General features: G+C 41.6%; 1 protein-coding gene across 2 annotated transcripts in view; it reads left to right on the top strand.

The window, feature by feature from the left end:
* Positions 1 to 16,589, top strand: part of C5 (complement C5) — a 90,118-nt gene that overhangs the window by 59,788 nt on the left and 13,741 nt on the right. For both annotated transcript variants that reach the window (XM_037059173.1, XM_037059172.1), the window contains exons 26-32: positions 1,310 to 1,469; positions 3,449 to 3,544; positions 5,268 to 5,439; positions 8,597 to 8,802; positions 10,373 to 10,525; positions 13,769 to 13,831; positions 15,412 to 15,493. In XM_037059173.1, coding sequence (XP_036915068.1) covers positions 1,310 to 1,469; positions 3,449 to 3,544; positions 5,268 to 5,439; positions 8,597 to 8,802; positions 10,373 to 10,525; positions 13,769 to 13,831; positions 15,412 to 15,493 — 932 coding nt within the window. The remainder of the gene's footprint in view (positions 1 to 1,309; positions 1,470 to 3,448; positions 3,545 to 5,267; positions 5,440 to 8,596; positions 8,803 to 10,372; positions 10,526 to 13,768; positions 13,832 to 15,411; positions 15,494 to 16,589) is intronic.

Below are 16,589 nucleotides of genomic sequence, written 5' to 3'. Positions count from 1 at the left end.
AATGTAGAAGCCAAAGAACTTATATGTACGACCCACGGACATGAAGTAAGTGGGGGGAATGTGGGAGTGGTGCAGGGTGGAGAAGAGTGAAGGGGGGAAATGGGGTGACTGTAATAGCATAGTCAATACAAAATACTCTCATGCTTTGACAAAACATTTACTAAAAGCACGGTATGCCGTGGCTTTGTGGGTTCTACAATATGAAGCACTTAAAGAATTTATAACCTAGAATAATTGACTTTTAGAGTATGCCCTTTAGCTATTAAGAGGCCTCAGGATTTGGTCCTGGACCCTCTTATCTTCTATAATCTCTCCTTGTACAATCTCATCTTTGCCCATGACTTTTGTAACTTTATGCAGATGGTTCCCTAAGCGATATCTCAAGACTTAACTTCTTTCTTAAGCTCCAGATCCACATTTCTGGGGTGTGGGAGCCAAAGGCCCTTCAAACCCAATCATACCAAATTCATTCTTTTGTTTCTCTGGTTTTATTCAGTATACAGCAATACTCTGTACTTTAACCCTGATTTGACCTGTCCCTTTTGGGGGCGTTTATATCCAATCAGTCACTAAGTCTCACAGATTGTACCTTAGTAGGTACAAAGTTAGTAGGGTCTAACTTTGTGTGGATGGCACATTTTAAAAGATATGTAAATCTCCACAGCATACCAACTAGAAGGTAACTACCTGGATACAATGGGTGGGTATTGGTCCAGACTGGAAACCACCACAACAGGAGCTGGGAATTAAATGCCTGGAGGACAGAATCCCCACAGGAAGATGCAACAGTTTTTCAGGAAACACCCAGAGCCTCTCCAGAGTTCTAGGAAAAACTGAGTGGATGGTGTCACAGCCAGAACGTAGAAACACTGTGTACTGTCCTAGACCCAATTCCACAACTTCCTTGAGTGAAACATATGCATAGAAAAAAATAATTTGTACCTAAATACTTTTTTAAAAACCGGGGGGGAGAAATATGCAAAAAGTACAATGAATAAATATCATTAATTTTAAAGAACAAACAATGGCCCTGGCTGGGTAGCTCTCCTTTAAACCGTGGTCCTGATATGCCAAGATTGCAGGTTCAATCCCTGGTCAGGGAACATACAAGAATCACCCAATGAATGCATGAATAAGCAGAACAAAGAATCAATGTTTCTTTCTCTCTCCCCACCCCCTTCTTTTCTCTCTTTCAAAATCAATCAATATATTAAAAAAATAAACATTGTATTAACTAAAACACACTGTAAATGAAAAGCCAAAAGGGATTCAATGTCTAAATGTTTATTTATTTGATTTTGTCTTACAGGTTAACAGCTTTTGTTTTAAGAGTACTAGGACAATTACATAAATATATACCTCAGAACCAAAATTCAATTTGTAATTCTTTAACATGGCTGGTTGAGAATTGTCAACTATCAAGTGGATCTTTCAAGAAACATTCCAGTTATCAAGCACTAAAATTACGGGTAAGGAAACCAAATGTACAGGATATCAATAGTTTTATTTACAAGTTTGAGTTTCATTCTCATCCTATTTGGGGAGGATGGAGAAAAAAATAATGCATGTAGCCCTGTAAGAAAATCCTCTTGTATACAGGCCATGAATTTGAGTGGCCTTGTCATACTGCTTTCAGACTATCTATTATAGGTCAGATAAGTGGTATTGTAGACATCTCCTGTAACAGGCATTGATGGCTCCTAGGCAGCAAGTGCTAGAGATCTCAGAATGGGTGAAATGCACTAATCTGTCCATGTGCCCTTGGTATGGAGTCTGTACCTGAAGCTCAGAGCCTTCTTACAGGTTAAGTCAGTAAAGGTGTCGTGAAAGATGGGAGGGGCCCTATTTACACTCTGTTGGAAAGAGAGATTGGGGGTCTGTTTATTGCAAGATGTGACAAAGTGTTTGAGATTAGAATCTACGTATTTGCTTGATATACAAAGTAATTTCAATATTGCTCTAATATATTTTACTCCTTAATTTTTTTAAAGATTCAGCAGTTTTGTTGTTGTTTTGCCTGCCCCAATCCAATCTTATTTATTTTTTAAATATATTTTATTGATTATGCCATTACAGTTGTCCCATTTTCCCCCTTCATTCCCCTCCACCCTGCACACCCCTTCCCCCCACATTCCCCTTCTTTAGTTCATGTCTATGTGTCATAAGTTCTTTAGCTTCTACATCTCCCACACTACTCTTGCCCTCCCCCTGTCTATTTTCTCCCCACTATCTATGCTACTTATTCTCTATACCTTCTCCCCACTTTTCTTCCTCCCACTCCCCTGTTGCTAACCCTCCATGTGATCTCCATTTCTGTGGCTCTGCTCCAGTCTTTTTAACATCAGACACAAGGAACTCCCTGGCTAACAGGAGTCTCATAATGGTCCCCTGTTGGACCAATAGCAGATCAGGACTCCCGCAAGGTATGGGGGCAACTGACAACAACATTTGAAGAGTAACATACTACAGTAATTTTTTTCCTTAAGATGTCCACCCATCCATCCATTCATCTACATTCATTCAACAACTATTCACTGAGCACCTAATACATGCAGAAGCCTATTTTGAGCAGCTTGTGGGAGAAAGAGTAGGAAGCATGGACCAGACAGTATCCCTGCCACTAAGGAGCTCAAACACTGGTAGAGAAGTGGAGTATAAATACTAGGGACTCTAATCTAGATGTAAATGTGTGTGTTCATTCATTTGTTCAATAAATATTAATTGAATGTGTACTAAGTACTACATGGTAGGAATACAACAGTGAACAAAACAGGTGTGGTCACTGAGGCCACAGAGCTTACAATTTAGCAGAGATATTAAATAGGTAATTTCAAGTTTGTGATACGTGTTAAGAAAAGGGAAATATTGTATCATTGAAAGCAGGGGATCTAACCTAGATTGGAGGAGTTGAGAAAATGAGTTTCTAGGCTTCTGGGAGCTAGGTTGGAGCAGGTCAGGAAAAGTGTTCCAAGTGGAGCCAAGAGCATTCCTGGCATTTTTGAAGTGGGGAGAGAGGGTGGTTCATTCAAAGAGCTGGGGCCAAGAGAGCAAGGGGGTGAGTGGCTTGAAATAAAACTGGAGAGATACTAGAGGTCACTTCATGGAAGGTCTTAGAAGCTTACATTGGAATGTCACTGCCCCAAGAGAAAAAGAAGTATGGGGGAATAGTGACAGAATCCTGCTTTGTACATTTAACAGGGTCTTCAAGGAGGAGGAGAATTTGAAAGTGGTGAAGGGGTAGGAAGTGGAGCTTCAGGGTGGGGAGGTAAGGAAGAGAAGGGCATGTGAAAGCACAAAGAAAGAAACATCCAGAGTTTACTGAGAAATGGCCAACAATCCAACTGGAATATACGGAGGGAGACAGGGTTATTAAGCTCAAAATGGAGATTAGAACCAGGTCATTTTGCTTTAAAGACACCATTTCACTCTCCTTTATCATTATTTTTAGGGTACCTCTTCTACTGAAGCCCAAGAGAACGCCTTATATCTTACAGCCTTTGCTGTGATTGGAATTAGAAAGGCTTATGATGTATGCCCGCAAATGGTAAGTAAGAGTTTTCTTTCTCCAGTACCCATCATCTATTTCTGCACCTTGAAAATAACTATAACTCCAGAATAAGAATGATGGTAGATTGGAGACCACCTAAACCAACCCATTTAACAGTTGAGAAAACTGAGGCCTATAGTCAGGTGAATTTAATTGTTCAGTTTTACAGGCTACTGAATTATAGCGCTGGAAGTAGAGCTGGTAACTTCTGACTGTGGTGAGGGAATGAGCCAGCATCCCCAGCTTCCTTCTCTTGTCTCTGCCCAATCTGACGATCTGTGTACAACTCTTATCAATAGTTGAAGCGCTCTATGTCATCGAACTACTAATAATACCAAGAGCATGTTTGCTTATTTGAGTTGTGCTATTTCATTTGCTTGGAAGCTAAGGAGAGAAAGGAGAGAATTCACTTAAGTGAATCAACATAAAAGATTCTAAGGGGTAATAGAGCTGAAACTCTGATCTGGGAAGAGACAGGTCCCTGAGCTACGGTTAAACACTCCTGCCTACAAATCAGAAGTAAATTAGGTAAGTCCTTCAAACCAGCATGCAGAATGGAGATGGAAAAACCTAAGGGTGGCAACAAACTCACAACTATTAACAACCGAATCTAAAAAATAAAAACAGGAACAAACTATGCAGACAACCAGAGGAGGAACAGAATCACAAGTATGGGGATCATTTGGAGATTTACCAGTTGGGAAAGAGAGAGGGGAAAAGGGGAGGGAAAATGGTTCAGGGATCAAGAAGCATGATTGGTAGGAACAAGATAGACAGGGGGAGGTTAAGAATAGTATAGGAAAAGGAGAAGCCAAAGCACTTACACCCACAACCTGTGGACATGAACTAAGTTGGGGGTTGGGGGGTTGCTGGAAAGCAGGGGGTACCAGCCAGAGTGGGGCAAATGGAAAAGAAAACTAGGACAACTGGAACAGCATAATCAATCAAATATACTTAAAGAAAAGAAAAAAACCCAAGGGGATTTGTAGGACTTGAACCATAAAACAAAATAATGTTTTTAGTTTGCTTCAGGAGAATTTTTATGTATACTTAACAAGACAAAATAATCAATGAGGACCAGTTCCCAGGGGCCTAGAGGACCAGTTGGTGCCTAGCGGGACATGAGTGTGGTACGGGTGGAGTTGGCACAGAAGGAGCCAGGCAAGATGTCAGTGGCACTGCACCGCACTCTTGTAACCGCTCATTCAAAATAACTATTTTAGTTGTCTCAGGACAAAGTGGTGGAGACTGTTTTCCCAGGAATGCGCAGGATCAAAGAATACTTTGGCAGCTTAGCTCTTTTTTCTGCTGGTTATGGTTTTATTTAGTAAAATACCTTTCAAAAATATGAATCTGCCTCAGTTATGCTGAGGAGGAATGCTGGAAGCTATGTCTGTACTCAGGGCGTTGTCTTCCCAGAGGCTAGGTCTGACTTGGGAAGTAGAAACTAAAGGGAAAAACCTCCAGAGGGAGAAGAGAATTCAGGGGCAAAGAGCTTGACCCGATGTGGACAACCTCTTTTTCGCTTCTGAGATTATGCTCTGCTACTTCTCCCAGAAAGATTTGCTTCAGCCAGACACTGTCCATTTCCGTTAGGTCATTTCTCTCTCCACCCTTTATCTTACCTACCCCAGCATGGTGCCACCTAGGGGTAGTTCACATTAGTTCATAGGCTGGTGCTGCCCAAAGAAACTTAGGTATCTTCTGCCCTTGTTTCCAGAAAATCAGCACAGCTCTAAGTAAAGCTGACACCTTCCTGCTTGAAAATGCCCTCTCGGCCCAGAGCACCTTTACACTGGCCATTGCTGCTTATGCTCTTTCCCTGGGAGACAGAACTCACTCACAGTTTCGTTCCATTGTCTCAGCCCTGAAGAAGAAAGCTTTGGTTAAAGGTATGTGTTGTTGCATATATTTTTCAGCAAGCGTTTACTAAGTATATAGAGTCTGCTCATTCTGGGAAGTAGGTAGTGGCATGCAAAGTTGAGTAAGCCACAGTCCCTGGCCTCAAGGAACAAGCCGTCACAGTGCAATGCAATAACTGCCATTATTCATTCATTTATTCATCCATTCAACCTACATTCATTGATTCCTGAATCTAATAAATATGTAGATTTATGTACAGGCACTATCCTATGTACCAGGCACTATTCTAGGGCCTGGGGATAAAGCAACAGAAACAACAACAGCAAAATCCAGACCCCCACGAAACTTACATTCTACTTAAGGACGAACAGGTATGATAAATAAGTAAAGTGTTGCATTTAGTGGACAGGTTGGTGATGGCTTACACGGAGAAAAACCAAGCAGGGAAGGGAGACAGGGCAAAGTAGTGGATTGTAATTTTTGATAGGGTGATCAGGCTTAAGCCTCACTGGGAAGATGGCATTTGAGTTAAAAGCTGAAGGAGGTGAGGTGAGGTGAGGAAGCCAGCCAGTGGCTATCTAGAAGGGTGTTTCTGACGGAGGTACAGCATGTGCATATACCCTGAGGCAGGAGCCTGCCTGGTACCCCCAGAATGGCAAGGAGGCCAGTGTGGCTGGAGAGGAGTGAGATGAGGGGTAGAAAGTGAGGTCAGGGAAGGAAAGGGTGAAGCAGACTTCGAGCTCATTACAGGAGCTCTGCAGGACTCCTGTGTACAGTCGTGCAGTGTGCGAGGCACGCCAGCAAGCCAGTGAATTGAGGCTGAAATCCAGCCTGTGTTCCACGTCCCCAGCCGGGCACCACGGTTTGGGTTTGCCTCCACCCTGAGGAAGGAGTGCCTGTGTCTCATTCACATCAAGGTGCCATGAGGAACAGTGGGAGCCCTAGATCTTTAATTTCCACTTCAAGTGGGAAGGGAAGGCAATGGAGGATTTTGAGCAGAAGAGTGTATAACTTGGCTTGGGTTGTACCAGGTTGGCTATAAAGATACACATTTTGTTTTGAAGACTAAAGGTGAAAAATAAAGAGAGCGTAGCAGTGGGCATTGGCTAATGTGCCTGTGTCAGCACGGGCGTGGTTGGGCACTTCTTAGCCCTCTCTTGGGTGAAGTTTTCAAAACACTTGATAAATCTTACGTGAAGTTTATCTCCATCTACAAAATTTGACTTCTGTCATCCTTTAAAAATGACAGAATCTTAACATTTATCTCAAAACCACTTATATAATACTTACATAACACAAAATAAATGTCTTCATTATTGTAAGATATGGATCATAAAATTATAAAACTTAAGAGCTAAAGCAGAACTTTATTCAAATAATGTTTGAGCTGGAAGTATCTTTAAAAACCAAATATTTTATTCTAAATACAGCAAATCTGAGTCTCCAAGAGGAAAGGAAAACATCTCATCCAAAGTCATGCAAATAATGGAATCCTGAATTTTAAGCAGACATATTTTCACTAATCTTCAAAAGTGATTTCTAGCCAGGGCTGGTATGGCTCAGTGGATTGAGCAGTGGCCTGAGAACCAAAGGGTCACCAGTTCGATTCCCAGTCAGGGCACATGCATAGGTGGCAGGCCAGGTCCCCAGCTCGCCCAGATGGATGAGAGGCAATCAAACATTGATGTTTTTCTCCCTCTCTTTCTCCCTCTATTCCTCTCTCTAAAAATAAATAAAAATCTTTTAAAAATTTTAAAAATGATTTCTAAATATGCTTTAGAAAATGATTTCTAAATATGCTTTAGGTTTTTAAAAAATAATTTAACAAAGGATTTGAGGTTACAGGCTTAAATTACTAGAACAATAACAAACAAATATAATTTAGAACCTAATTTATGAAAAGTGCTGCTTATGAAATTATCTTTAGTGCTCTAAATTTGGAGCAAATAATAGAAGACTGAATGAAGGCTTTGGGTGTGATCTCACAATTTCCAGAATATAGATCTTTTTCTGTCAGAAATTTCCAAAGTGCTGCAAATGGTAAAGGTATCTTATTAATGAGGTGACTTTTGGAAAGTCCTCAGGTAACCTCAGGATGAGGGCTGGTTGGCTGGGGAACCCACCACGTGATGAGACTGTTGGAAATTTCAGTACCTGCCTGCCCACACTCACAAGGAAGGGGAGAGCAGCCAGCAGGGGTGTCCAACCTTTGGGGTCTCTGGGCCACCCTGGAAGAAGAGTGGCCTCGGGCCACACATTAGATGCACAACCACTAATGAAAACTGATGAGCAAAAAAAGGTCTTAAGTAAATTTACAATTTTGTGTCAGGCCGCAGTCATAGTCATCCTGGGCTGCATGCAGTCCCTGGGCCACGGGTTGGACACCCTGGAGAGGTGAAATTAGTCATCAGTGTTCGATGATTTGATCAATCATGACTATGTAATGAAGCCTCCATAAAACCCCAAAAGTACAAGATATAAAGAGATTCCAGGTTGGAACACGTGGAGATTCAGGCAAAGTGGTGTGCCTGGAGAAGGCACAGAAGCTCTGCACCCTTTCCTCATGCCTTGCCCTGTGCATCTCTTTTGTCTCCTTATTCCTGAGTTATAGCCTTTTATAATAAGCTGATAATCTAGTAAGTAAAATGCTTCTCTGAGTTCTGTAAGCTGCATAGCAAATTAATCAAACCTGAGGTGGAGGGTAGTTGGAACCTCCGATTTAGAACCAGTTGTTCTGAAGTACAGGTAACAACCTGGCTTTGGGATTAGCATCTGAAGTTGGGGTGGGGGGTGGGGAGAACATCTTGTACTACTGAACTCTTAACCTGTTGAATCTGGTACTATCTCTGGGTGGATAAGGTGAAAATTGAGTGGAAATCTCTGACACCCTGGAGGTGTCTGAGAATTGTTTGTTGGTGTAGGGGGGAAAACCCTCCCCATTGGCAATTGAGTCTCAGAACTGTCCTCTGCTACCAAAAGTTGTGGACATTCCACATCAACCTTTTTAAATAAGGCAAAGAGCACTGGATGAAGGGATCTTGTTTTACATTGGTCATCTTGAGGAAATTCTTATAAAAGGATAAGAAACTTCTGAAAACCAGAAGGCCTGTATCAAAAGAAACTGCTAGAATTGCTGTGTCAATTCACATTTTTAATCATTAATCAGCGTGATTTGTTGATGTTCAGGTGGTTCACCCACTTATCGTTTTTGGAAAGAGGATCTTCAAGAGCAAGATAGCCCTGTACCTAACACTAGTACAGCACACATGGTGGAAACCACTTCCTATGCTTTACTTACCTTTCTGAACTTGAAAGATATGAGCTATGTTAACCCAATCATCAGATGGCTATCTGAAGAGCAGAGGTATGGAGGTGGCTTTTATTCGACCCAGGTAATATTTCTTTGTCTTGTTTCATCCTCCTGAAACATATTTGCTGCCTCATTCACCACACATTCCATACTCATCCTTGCATGTCATAGATAACAATAAATGATTAGCATCAAAGAACTCTTAGAGGTTACCTGCATCGGCACCTTTCTAATACAGGGGAGCAAAACGACCCTGAGAGGTTCATTCTTGGAGTTAGTGGCCAAGTCAGACTCAAAACTCAGTTCTCCTGACTCTAAGTCCAGCACTTCCTCTATGATCCTAGTGACCACGAGTGCCTAGTAAGTTTATCATCAATTACGTTAACCCTGTGTGATAAACAGTGGCTGCCTTGTAGACAAAGACACTGACATTTCCTCCCTCAAGAATGAATAAAAAGTGAGAGAAATGCTAATTGTTACATGTTTATCTACCAGTATAAACTCATTTGATGTATTGCATTTTACATTATAACTCATGCATATATTTTACATTATAACTATTATGTAGGTATATAAAATACACCTACATTCAAATTTAGTTCAAATGTTAGTATCTTCTCTATTCTCTGGATGTTTGGGCAATGACAGAGTGTATGAATATATATATAAAATGTAGAGCTACGGGTGTTCTTCAGGATTACTTTAGTGATCATCTGATCCTGGAGGCAAATGGGTTTCACCGTGGGTACACTATAGGCTTAGCAGGAAACAGTGAACTGTTGGTTAGCACAGGCTTCCATGGACATGGGCAGGCAAGACAGCCATGTGTTTGACATCTCTGATTTGTTTACATTTCCTGATTTTATAGACGAGAAAGATGAGGTCCAGAAAAGTTAAGTTCATTCATTTATTCCTTCAACAAATACTTGTTGAATAGCTACCATATGTGTACCATATTTTGGGGCCATAAGATGCACTTTGGTTATAGAGGAGGAAAATAAGAAAAAAATTTTGAAGCACAAAATGTGTTAAAATATTTAATAACATAAATAACAATATTTCACCAATGTAAATGTAAACAGAATTCAACAGCAGCATTAACAACCATTATTGCTCCCAAATTGAGGTGGTGGGGCAGGATCTTGAGTCTTATAGTCCAAAAAATACAGTACATAGTAAATGTGATAGTTGCCAGAAAAGATACAATACTTTCCTTCTGACTCTTACATTACAATGGAGGAGGCCAATAAAAAACTATACATTGAAATATTACAAATTGAGGTGAATGGTCTAAAGGGCAGAAGGGGAACCTTAAATAAGGGGAAGGGGAAGCTTATTTATGGCTTCAGGCTGAAATCTAAGGATGAGAAGGAAAGAGTCATACAGGAAGTTGGGGTCATTCTTCAAAGAGTGACCTACTTGTGCTGGTGTCCTCAGGACTGGGGAAACCTGGACCCAAAGCCGCACATCTTTACTGTCCTCACTAAGAGTAACAACCTTACCGGGGAGGAGAGAACTGCCTTCCACCTCGCCAAGGGGACCCTTAACCAGTTTCACTCCCTCTGCTCCGCCCACTCCTAAGAGAGTGATTTGCAGACAGAGAGCATATAAATAAGCTGAACCTATTTTTATACCTTGCTGTTTGTTGCTAGGATACAGTGAATGCCATCGAGGGCCTGACAGAATATTCACTCCTGATTAAACAACTCCGCTTGAGTATGAATATCAGTGTTTCTTACAAGCATAAAGGTGACTTCCACCATTACAAGATAACAGAGAAGAATTTCCTTGGGAGGCCAATAGAGGTAAATGAAAGATGTTTTATAATATTTTATAATTGGACAGGACCTTAGAAATCATGTTTCACCCTTATTTTACAAATGTATTTATTCACTACTTAAACACACAGTGAGCACCTTTTGTATCCTAAGCAAAGGTGCTGACTAATGTTCTCGGCACTGAAGACTCAAAAGTAAAGCACCAAGAACCTGTGTGTATGTGTGTGTGTTGGCCATGGGGAGAACAGTCGTTTAAACAGAGAGTGAAAAGTAAGAGCTGTGTAGGTACATGGAAGGACACAGGGGACCTCCTGAACCAGCCCGAGAGGAGGAGGGCTTTGTCAAAAGCATCCAGATGAGTGAGTAGGTTACGTCTGGAAGCATTTACCCAGGTAAAGAAAAGGGAAGAACATTTCAAACACAGAGAACAGCAAGCACAAAGGCACAGCAGTAGAATAAGAGAGGACATTTGGGAGTCCTCCAGTGGTTCCATCTGGCCTGGTCACGCATGCAGACTGTGGCCAGAATGGAATTGACCTTTAGGTTCTCCAACAACTTGCCCCATGTCCTTTGCTACTATTGCATTTTTAAAAATGAAAACCTCGATGGCCTATGAGAATTTTCTGAAGAAAAGGACACACTGGGAAAAACTAGGTTCCATATTAATAATAGCTGGCAGCTACTAATACATATTTTTCCAATGACTGCATTTTAGATTATAGTTCTTACTGTCCACAGTCTCCACAAATTCATGTTAGTGAAAGGTAAATTTAATGTAAAAATTGCAAACTAGTAGCTCATAGTGTGTATATATGTATATATATAAAGGTGGATATGGATAAATGTAGATTTAGACATAGATATATTCCAGCATTTATTTTTATCTAATATTTGTTTATTTTTTACATTTTATCCTTACCCGAGGACATGTTTATTGATTTTAGAGAAAGGGGAGGGAATAACACTAATGTAAAAGAGAAACACTGATTAGCTGCCCCTTGCACATGCCCTGAATGGGGACTGAACCCTCTACCCAGGCATGCACCTCGACCAGAAATTGAATCTGAGACCCCTCAGTTTATGGGATAATGCTCCAACCAACTGAGCCATACTAGCCAGGGCTAATCCAATATTTAAGTCAGAAAAAAAGCAAAGCTGCTTTGGCTGAAGGGATCAGATGGCCTAGCCAGCCACTTGCCCCATCCTCCTTTCCACCCTCTCCCCACTGGGAGAGTGCTGGAGCACCTCCACACACCCCGTGGGACTCTGGCTCTCAGGAGGAAGATGCTTGTGAGAAGGGGAAACGACTTGTCCTGGAGTGGCTGTCAGAGCAGCTGAGATTCCGCAGGAGTTCCTGGTTTTCAGCAGGTCCTCCTTTGTCTACAAACCACAGGAGGTCCCTGGTTCTCACTGCTGGCCCCCCAGGGGCATAGCTGCAGCTCCACAGCCCGCACCCTGAGGTGCTTTGGAGGTGCTCCACTTATGGATGTGTGAAAGTCTCAGGATATTTGGTTTACCTTTTAAGTGATGCAGGAGATGAGAGGTCAATACTGCCTAAGTGCCAGAAAAACCTCCCAACCGTCCAAAATATTCCGACTCAGGATGCTGAGTATAACACCAAACAACATCATCTCTATAGCAAGTTTCTTCAGTAAATATAGCCTTTTATTTCTGAACTATACACAAATAGTCACTTTTCCAGTGATTCAGCTCTCTGATTTTGTAAAGAAAACTATCTCAAACCTTAGTGGCATAGAATACCACTTGATTATCTCGTGATTCGGAGTCAGAAATGTGGGCTGGGTTTACCCGTATGGTTCTTCTGCTGGACGTGGCATTGACTAGGGTGACACACTGGCAGCTCACGCCAGCCTTGGCCGGGAGCTTAGTTACCGCAGCTGGCTGGGGGCCTCGGCTCTCCTTCCTCTGGTCCTCTCTGCATGGCTGTTTGGCCTTCCTTGCAGCCCGGCAGCTGGATTCCAAGAAGAAGAAGTTTTTCTAAATTTGAAAGCATAATCTAAAGGTCTCTTAAGATCTGTAACTTAAGTTATTCAGAAGTTATTCAGAGTCACTTCTGCAACATATTCTTGGTTGAATGGGCCAGTCAACCCAGACTGAAAGAGAAACGTCAAGATGGCATTCCAAAAGAGCCTGAGGGAGGAGGAAATATTTGCTAGGCATGTATATCTGATTCAGATTTAGAAAATATTACATAAAGAACTTGCCCTGAGCAATGTTATTCCAACATTTAAAATCCAGAGATTTCAGATAAAAACCTGATGTCCAAGTTTTAGGCAATAGGGTGCTGGCAGTGGCATGCATTCTTCAATTTGTCATAGTCCCCAGTTTTGTGATATATGTATATGCACTTATGTCCATACTTGCTTTGTGCCTGGACCTCTGCAGGCATTTGTGCTTTTGGCCCCCACTCTGGTAACCTTTCTCTGGGAGCATTTAGAGTTCGCCAGACATTCACGTTCTGAGCCAAGGCTCTAAGCTCTGATGAGGAGCTCTTGACCTGAAGAGCACGGTGAAGAGCCAACTTTTCAGGCCTCTCACTCAAAATGATCTCTTCCATGCTTTGTACAAATTAGAGAGCATTTATATCATGGATTTTCTCTGGAAGGGCGAACTCAGTTCATGTCTTCACTCTCCTCCTAGCAGAGTGGGAAGAAGAGCGGCAGCACCTAAGGATTTGGCAGGCTGGGTGGGGTGCTAGGTGAATCAGGTGGGTTGCCATGGGCTTCCGTTAAGCGAGTGCAGAGGAAGTAGGGAAAACAAGCCACGAGGAGGTGGAGGAGGTGTGCAAAGCAGAAGGTGGGAGGGGCAGATGTAGAGTGCACCTACTTTAGAGTTATGTTGAAGTGCCCTGTTCAAGGGAACTTCAGAATTTTTTCAAAGGAAAAGGATCTCCTTTGGTACATAGGAGGGTAGGCACTGAAATGAATTTATTTAGTTGGCAAAGGAGATGAAGGTCTTATTTTACCATAACCACATAAAAATGAAAATGTAACCAAAATGGTTTCTTACATGTTGGTTTTGCTGGCTCACTTGGACGACTTCAGACACCTTATTTAGCTGTAGGAGGGAAAGGAAATTCCAGTATTTTTTTAGTGCCCACTCTGTGCAGAGGGTCTCCAATGCCTTATCCATTTAATCTCACAAGAGCTTTGAGAGAGAGTGGCGGGTGTCTGCTCACTCTTCTCATTGCTCTCTCCTCCCTCCCTATTAAATAATAAAAGAAAGCATGGTTTCTTTCCACCTTTCCAGGTATCTGTCGATGATGACCTCATTGTCCGTACTGGATATAGCAGTGGCTTGGCTACAGTGCAGGTAAGTATTTCATTGAGAACCAACTTATTTGGGAGTTAGGTGTCTGCTTACCCTAAGTAACATATAATGAACTAGAGACTTTGCCACAAACTTACAGACATCTGGGCTTTGGTAACTATGGCTGAGGTAGGATTCATTTACCTAATTCTTTTTAGCTGTCTTATCAGTTGTCCGAACAATTTCTTTTTGAAAATAGCTATTTTTAAACCTTGTATGTGTATAGTCTGTGTATCTGTGGAAATTACAATTACATACACAGGGTTGGGCAAGAGTAGGTTTGCAATTGTTTGTATAGAAAATAATACAATAATATATAAATAATAATATAAGAATAAACTCTGTGTGTCACGTGCAACTGTAAACCTACTTTCCCCCACCTTGTATATGTACATTTACCATGTAATGCTGACATATGTATATGTACATGTGTGTGCACACACATATATATGTTTCTATGATTGGTAACATAGTCACATCTCATTTACCCAGCATCATGGGGGATTGAGAGATACATATGTGTGTATATATGTATGTAAGGGCTAAAGTTTATTCTATTTTAGCCATAGACTACATGGATATGCATAAACAGAAAAACTTGCCACTAAATGGCTAAAATATAAATGAAGTATGCTTTCTGAGCATAAATTAACATTCTGTTGATTATTTTGATTATGCTCTTATCTTTAGTGCATTTATTCCTTCAAAGACTGTATCAGATTTCATGGGCAGGGTATAGATTGTCCTTTCTGTCACTTCTAGTTGTTGATGTAACTACTCTGGCAACACCCTGCCCATCCATAATTATACATACCCATAATTTATTCTTTCCCACGGTGGTGTGTGGATGGGAGACAACAACACTTTCTTGTAGTGTGATGTGTAAAAATCAGAGTTACAGGCTCACAGTTGAGAATCTTAGTTTTCTGGAGAGTGAGGTGCTCAGATTTAACTATGTGGAACTTGGACCAAGATTCTACCTAGCCACAGTGAAAGACAAATACCATATGACCTCACCTGTAAGTGGAACCTAATCAACAAAACAAACAAGCAAGCAAAACAGAACCAGAGACATGGAAATAAAGAACAAACTGACAGTGACCAGAGGGGAGGGGAGAGGGGAATGACAAGGGAAAGAAGGAGAAGGGTCAAGTCAAGGAACATGTATAAAGGACCCATGGAAAAAGAGAAGGGTGGGGAAGAGGATTGACTGTGGAAGGTGGGGCGTGGGTGGGGCAGGGAAGGGTAAAGGGGGGAAATGGGGACAACTGTAATTGGACAACAATAGGGAAAAAAAAGAAAGACCTAAAAGAAAAATAATAAAATGTAAAAAGAAAAAAAAAGATTCTGCCTGACCAGGGGTCAGTTTTTGCTCACTGTGGGCTTCTCAGCCGTGTTTCAGGCTGTGGAGGTGCTGAGAGTCCAGCTGCTGAGGAAATGGGTCTGTAATGGGCACCATCTGCACGGGGTTTGGAAAAGGACGCTTTAAGCATCCATCCCATTTATAGCAGCAGTCCTGCCATTATACGTTTTTCACCTTCCCACTTGAAATCAGATCTTCTTGTTCACTTGTCCCAATGTAGGTAACAACTGTGGCTCACAAAACTGGAACCTCTGAGGAATTTTGCAGCTTTCATTTGAAAATCGAAAGCCAGGACATCAGCGGTAAAACAGCGTGATTTACACTGTAATTTTGCATAAGCGTAAAGAATGTCAGAGAGCTTCCCTGATGAGAAAATCGTGCTTGCCTAAAGATCAGAATTTCTTAATCAGTTTCTTTAGCAGATTCACATCAGAGTAAACATTACTGTAATTTATTATAATAGAAATAACTCTTTAATAATAGTTGGAAACCTCTGTTAAGTAACTTAATAACGAAACTAAAGGTATGCACTATTGATCAAGAAATTGTTTTGACTAATTTACTTTTTCAGAATGAAACTAGTTGTCTAGCCAGGTGGCTCAGTTGGTTGGAGTGTCGTCCCCATACACCAAAATGTTGTGTGTTCAATTCCCAGTTAGTGCACATACATACCTAGGTTGTGGGTTCAATTTCTGGTCAGGGTGCATACAGGAGGCAACCAATCAATGTTTCTCGTGTTGATGTTTCTCTCTCTCTCTCTCTCTATCTGCCCCCCCACCCCCATCTTCCTCTCTCTCTAAAATCAATAAACATATGCTTGGGTGAGGATTTTTTAAAAAAGAATGTAACTAGTTGTAGAGCTCCCCACCCTCACCCAGAAAGGTCTAATTTCTGAGCCTTGAATTTCTGTTACTTTCAAAGCAGTGTTCCGGTCTACGACCCTGAATTTCCCTATCACCCTGTTGGATTTCTACCCCTTACCCTTTCTGTATCCCAAGGGTTCTGACAAATACACATTTCTCTGCCTCCATCTTTAACTTGGTCTCTCTGACACTTAAGGACTTTCATTAGTGTGCCGTTTTTTTCTACTTGTGGCCTTCATATTCCTCTCTGGTGGGTTAGTTCTCCCCTCTCAGTCCAAAAGCAAGTCCACGAGCACACTCCAGCCCCCTTTAACCGTGAGCTTAGGGTGTGTTTCACTCCTCTGTCCTAATGGCTTTCCAGTGTGGCTCAGAGGCCTGTTCCTACAGGAAACTTCCAACTACCCACGAATCCATGCCTCTGCTCTTCCTCCCTACATCATTCCTCCACCTTCCCCCCAAACATGTTACCAGCACATATTTACCTTTAATGACTCCTTCCTTGACTTGTAAGTTCTTTGAGAGCAGCAAATTGTTC

The sequence above is a fragment of the Sturnira hondurensis genome, unplaced genomic scaffold (assembly GCF_014824575.4).
Source record: "Sturnira hondurensis isolate 20B ecotype Veracruz unplaced genomic scaffold, ASM1482457v3 Scaffold0010448, whole genome shotgun sequence".
NCBI lineage: Eukaryota > Metazoa > Chordata > Mammalia > Chiroptera > Phyllostomidae > Sturnira > Sturnira hondurensis.
Note: the sequence above shows the minus strand (reverse complement) of the source record. Positions and strands in the feature narration are given on the sequence as shown.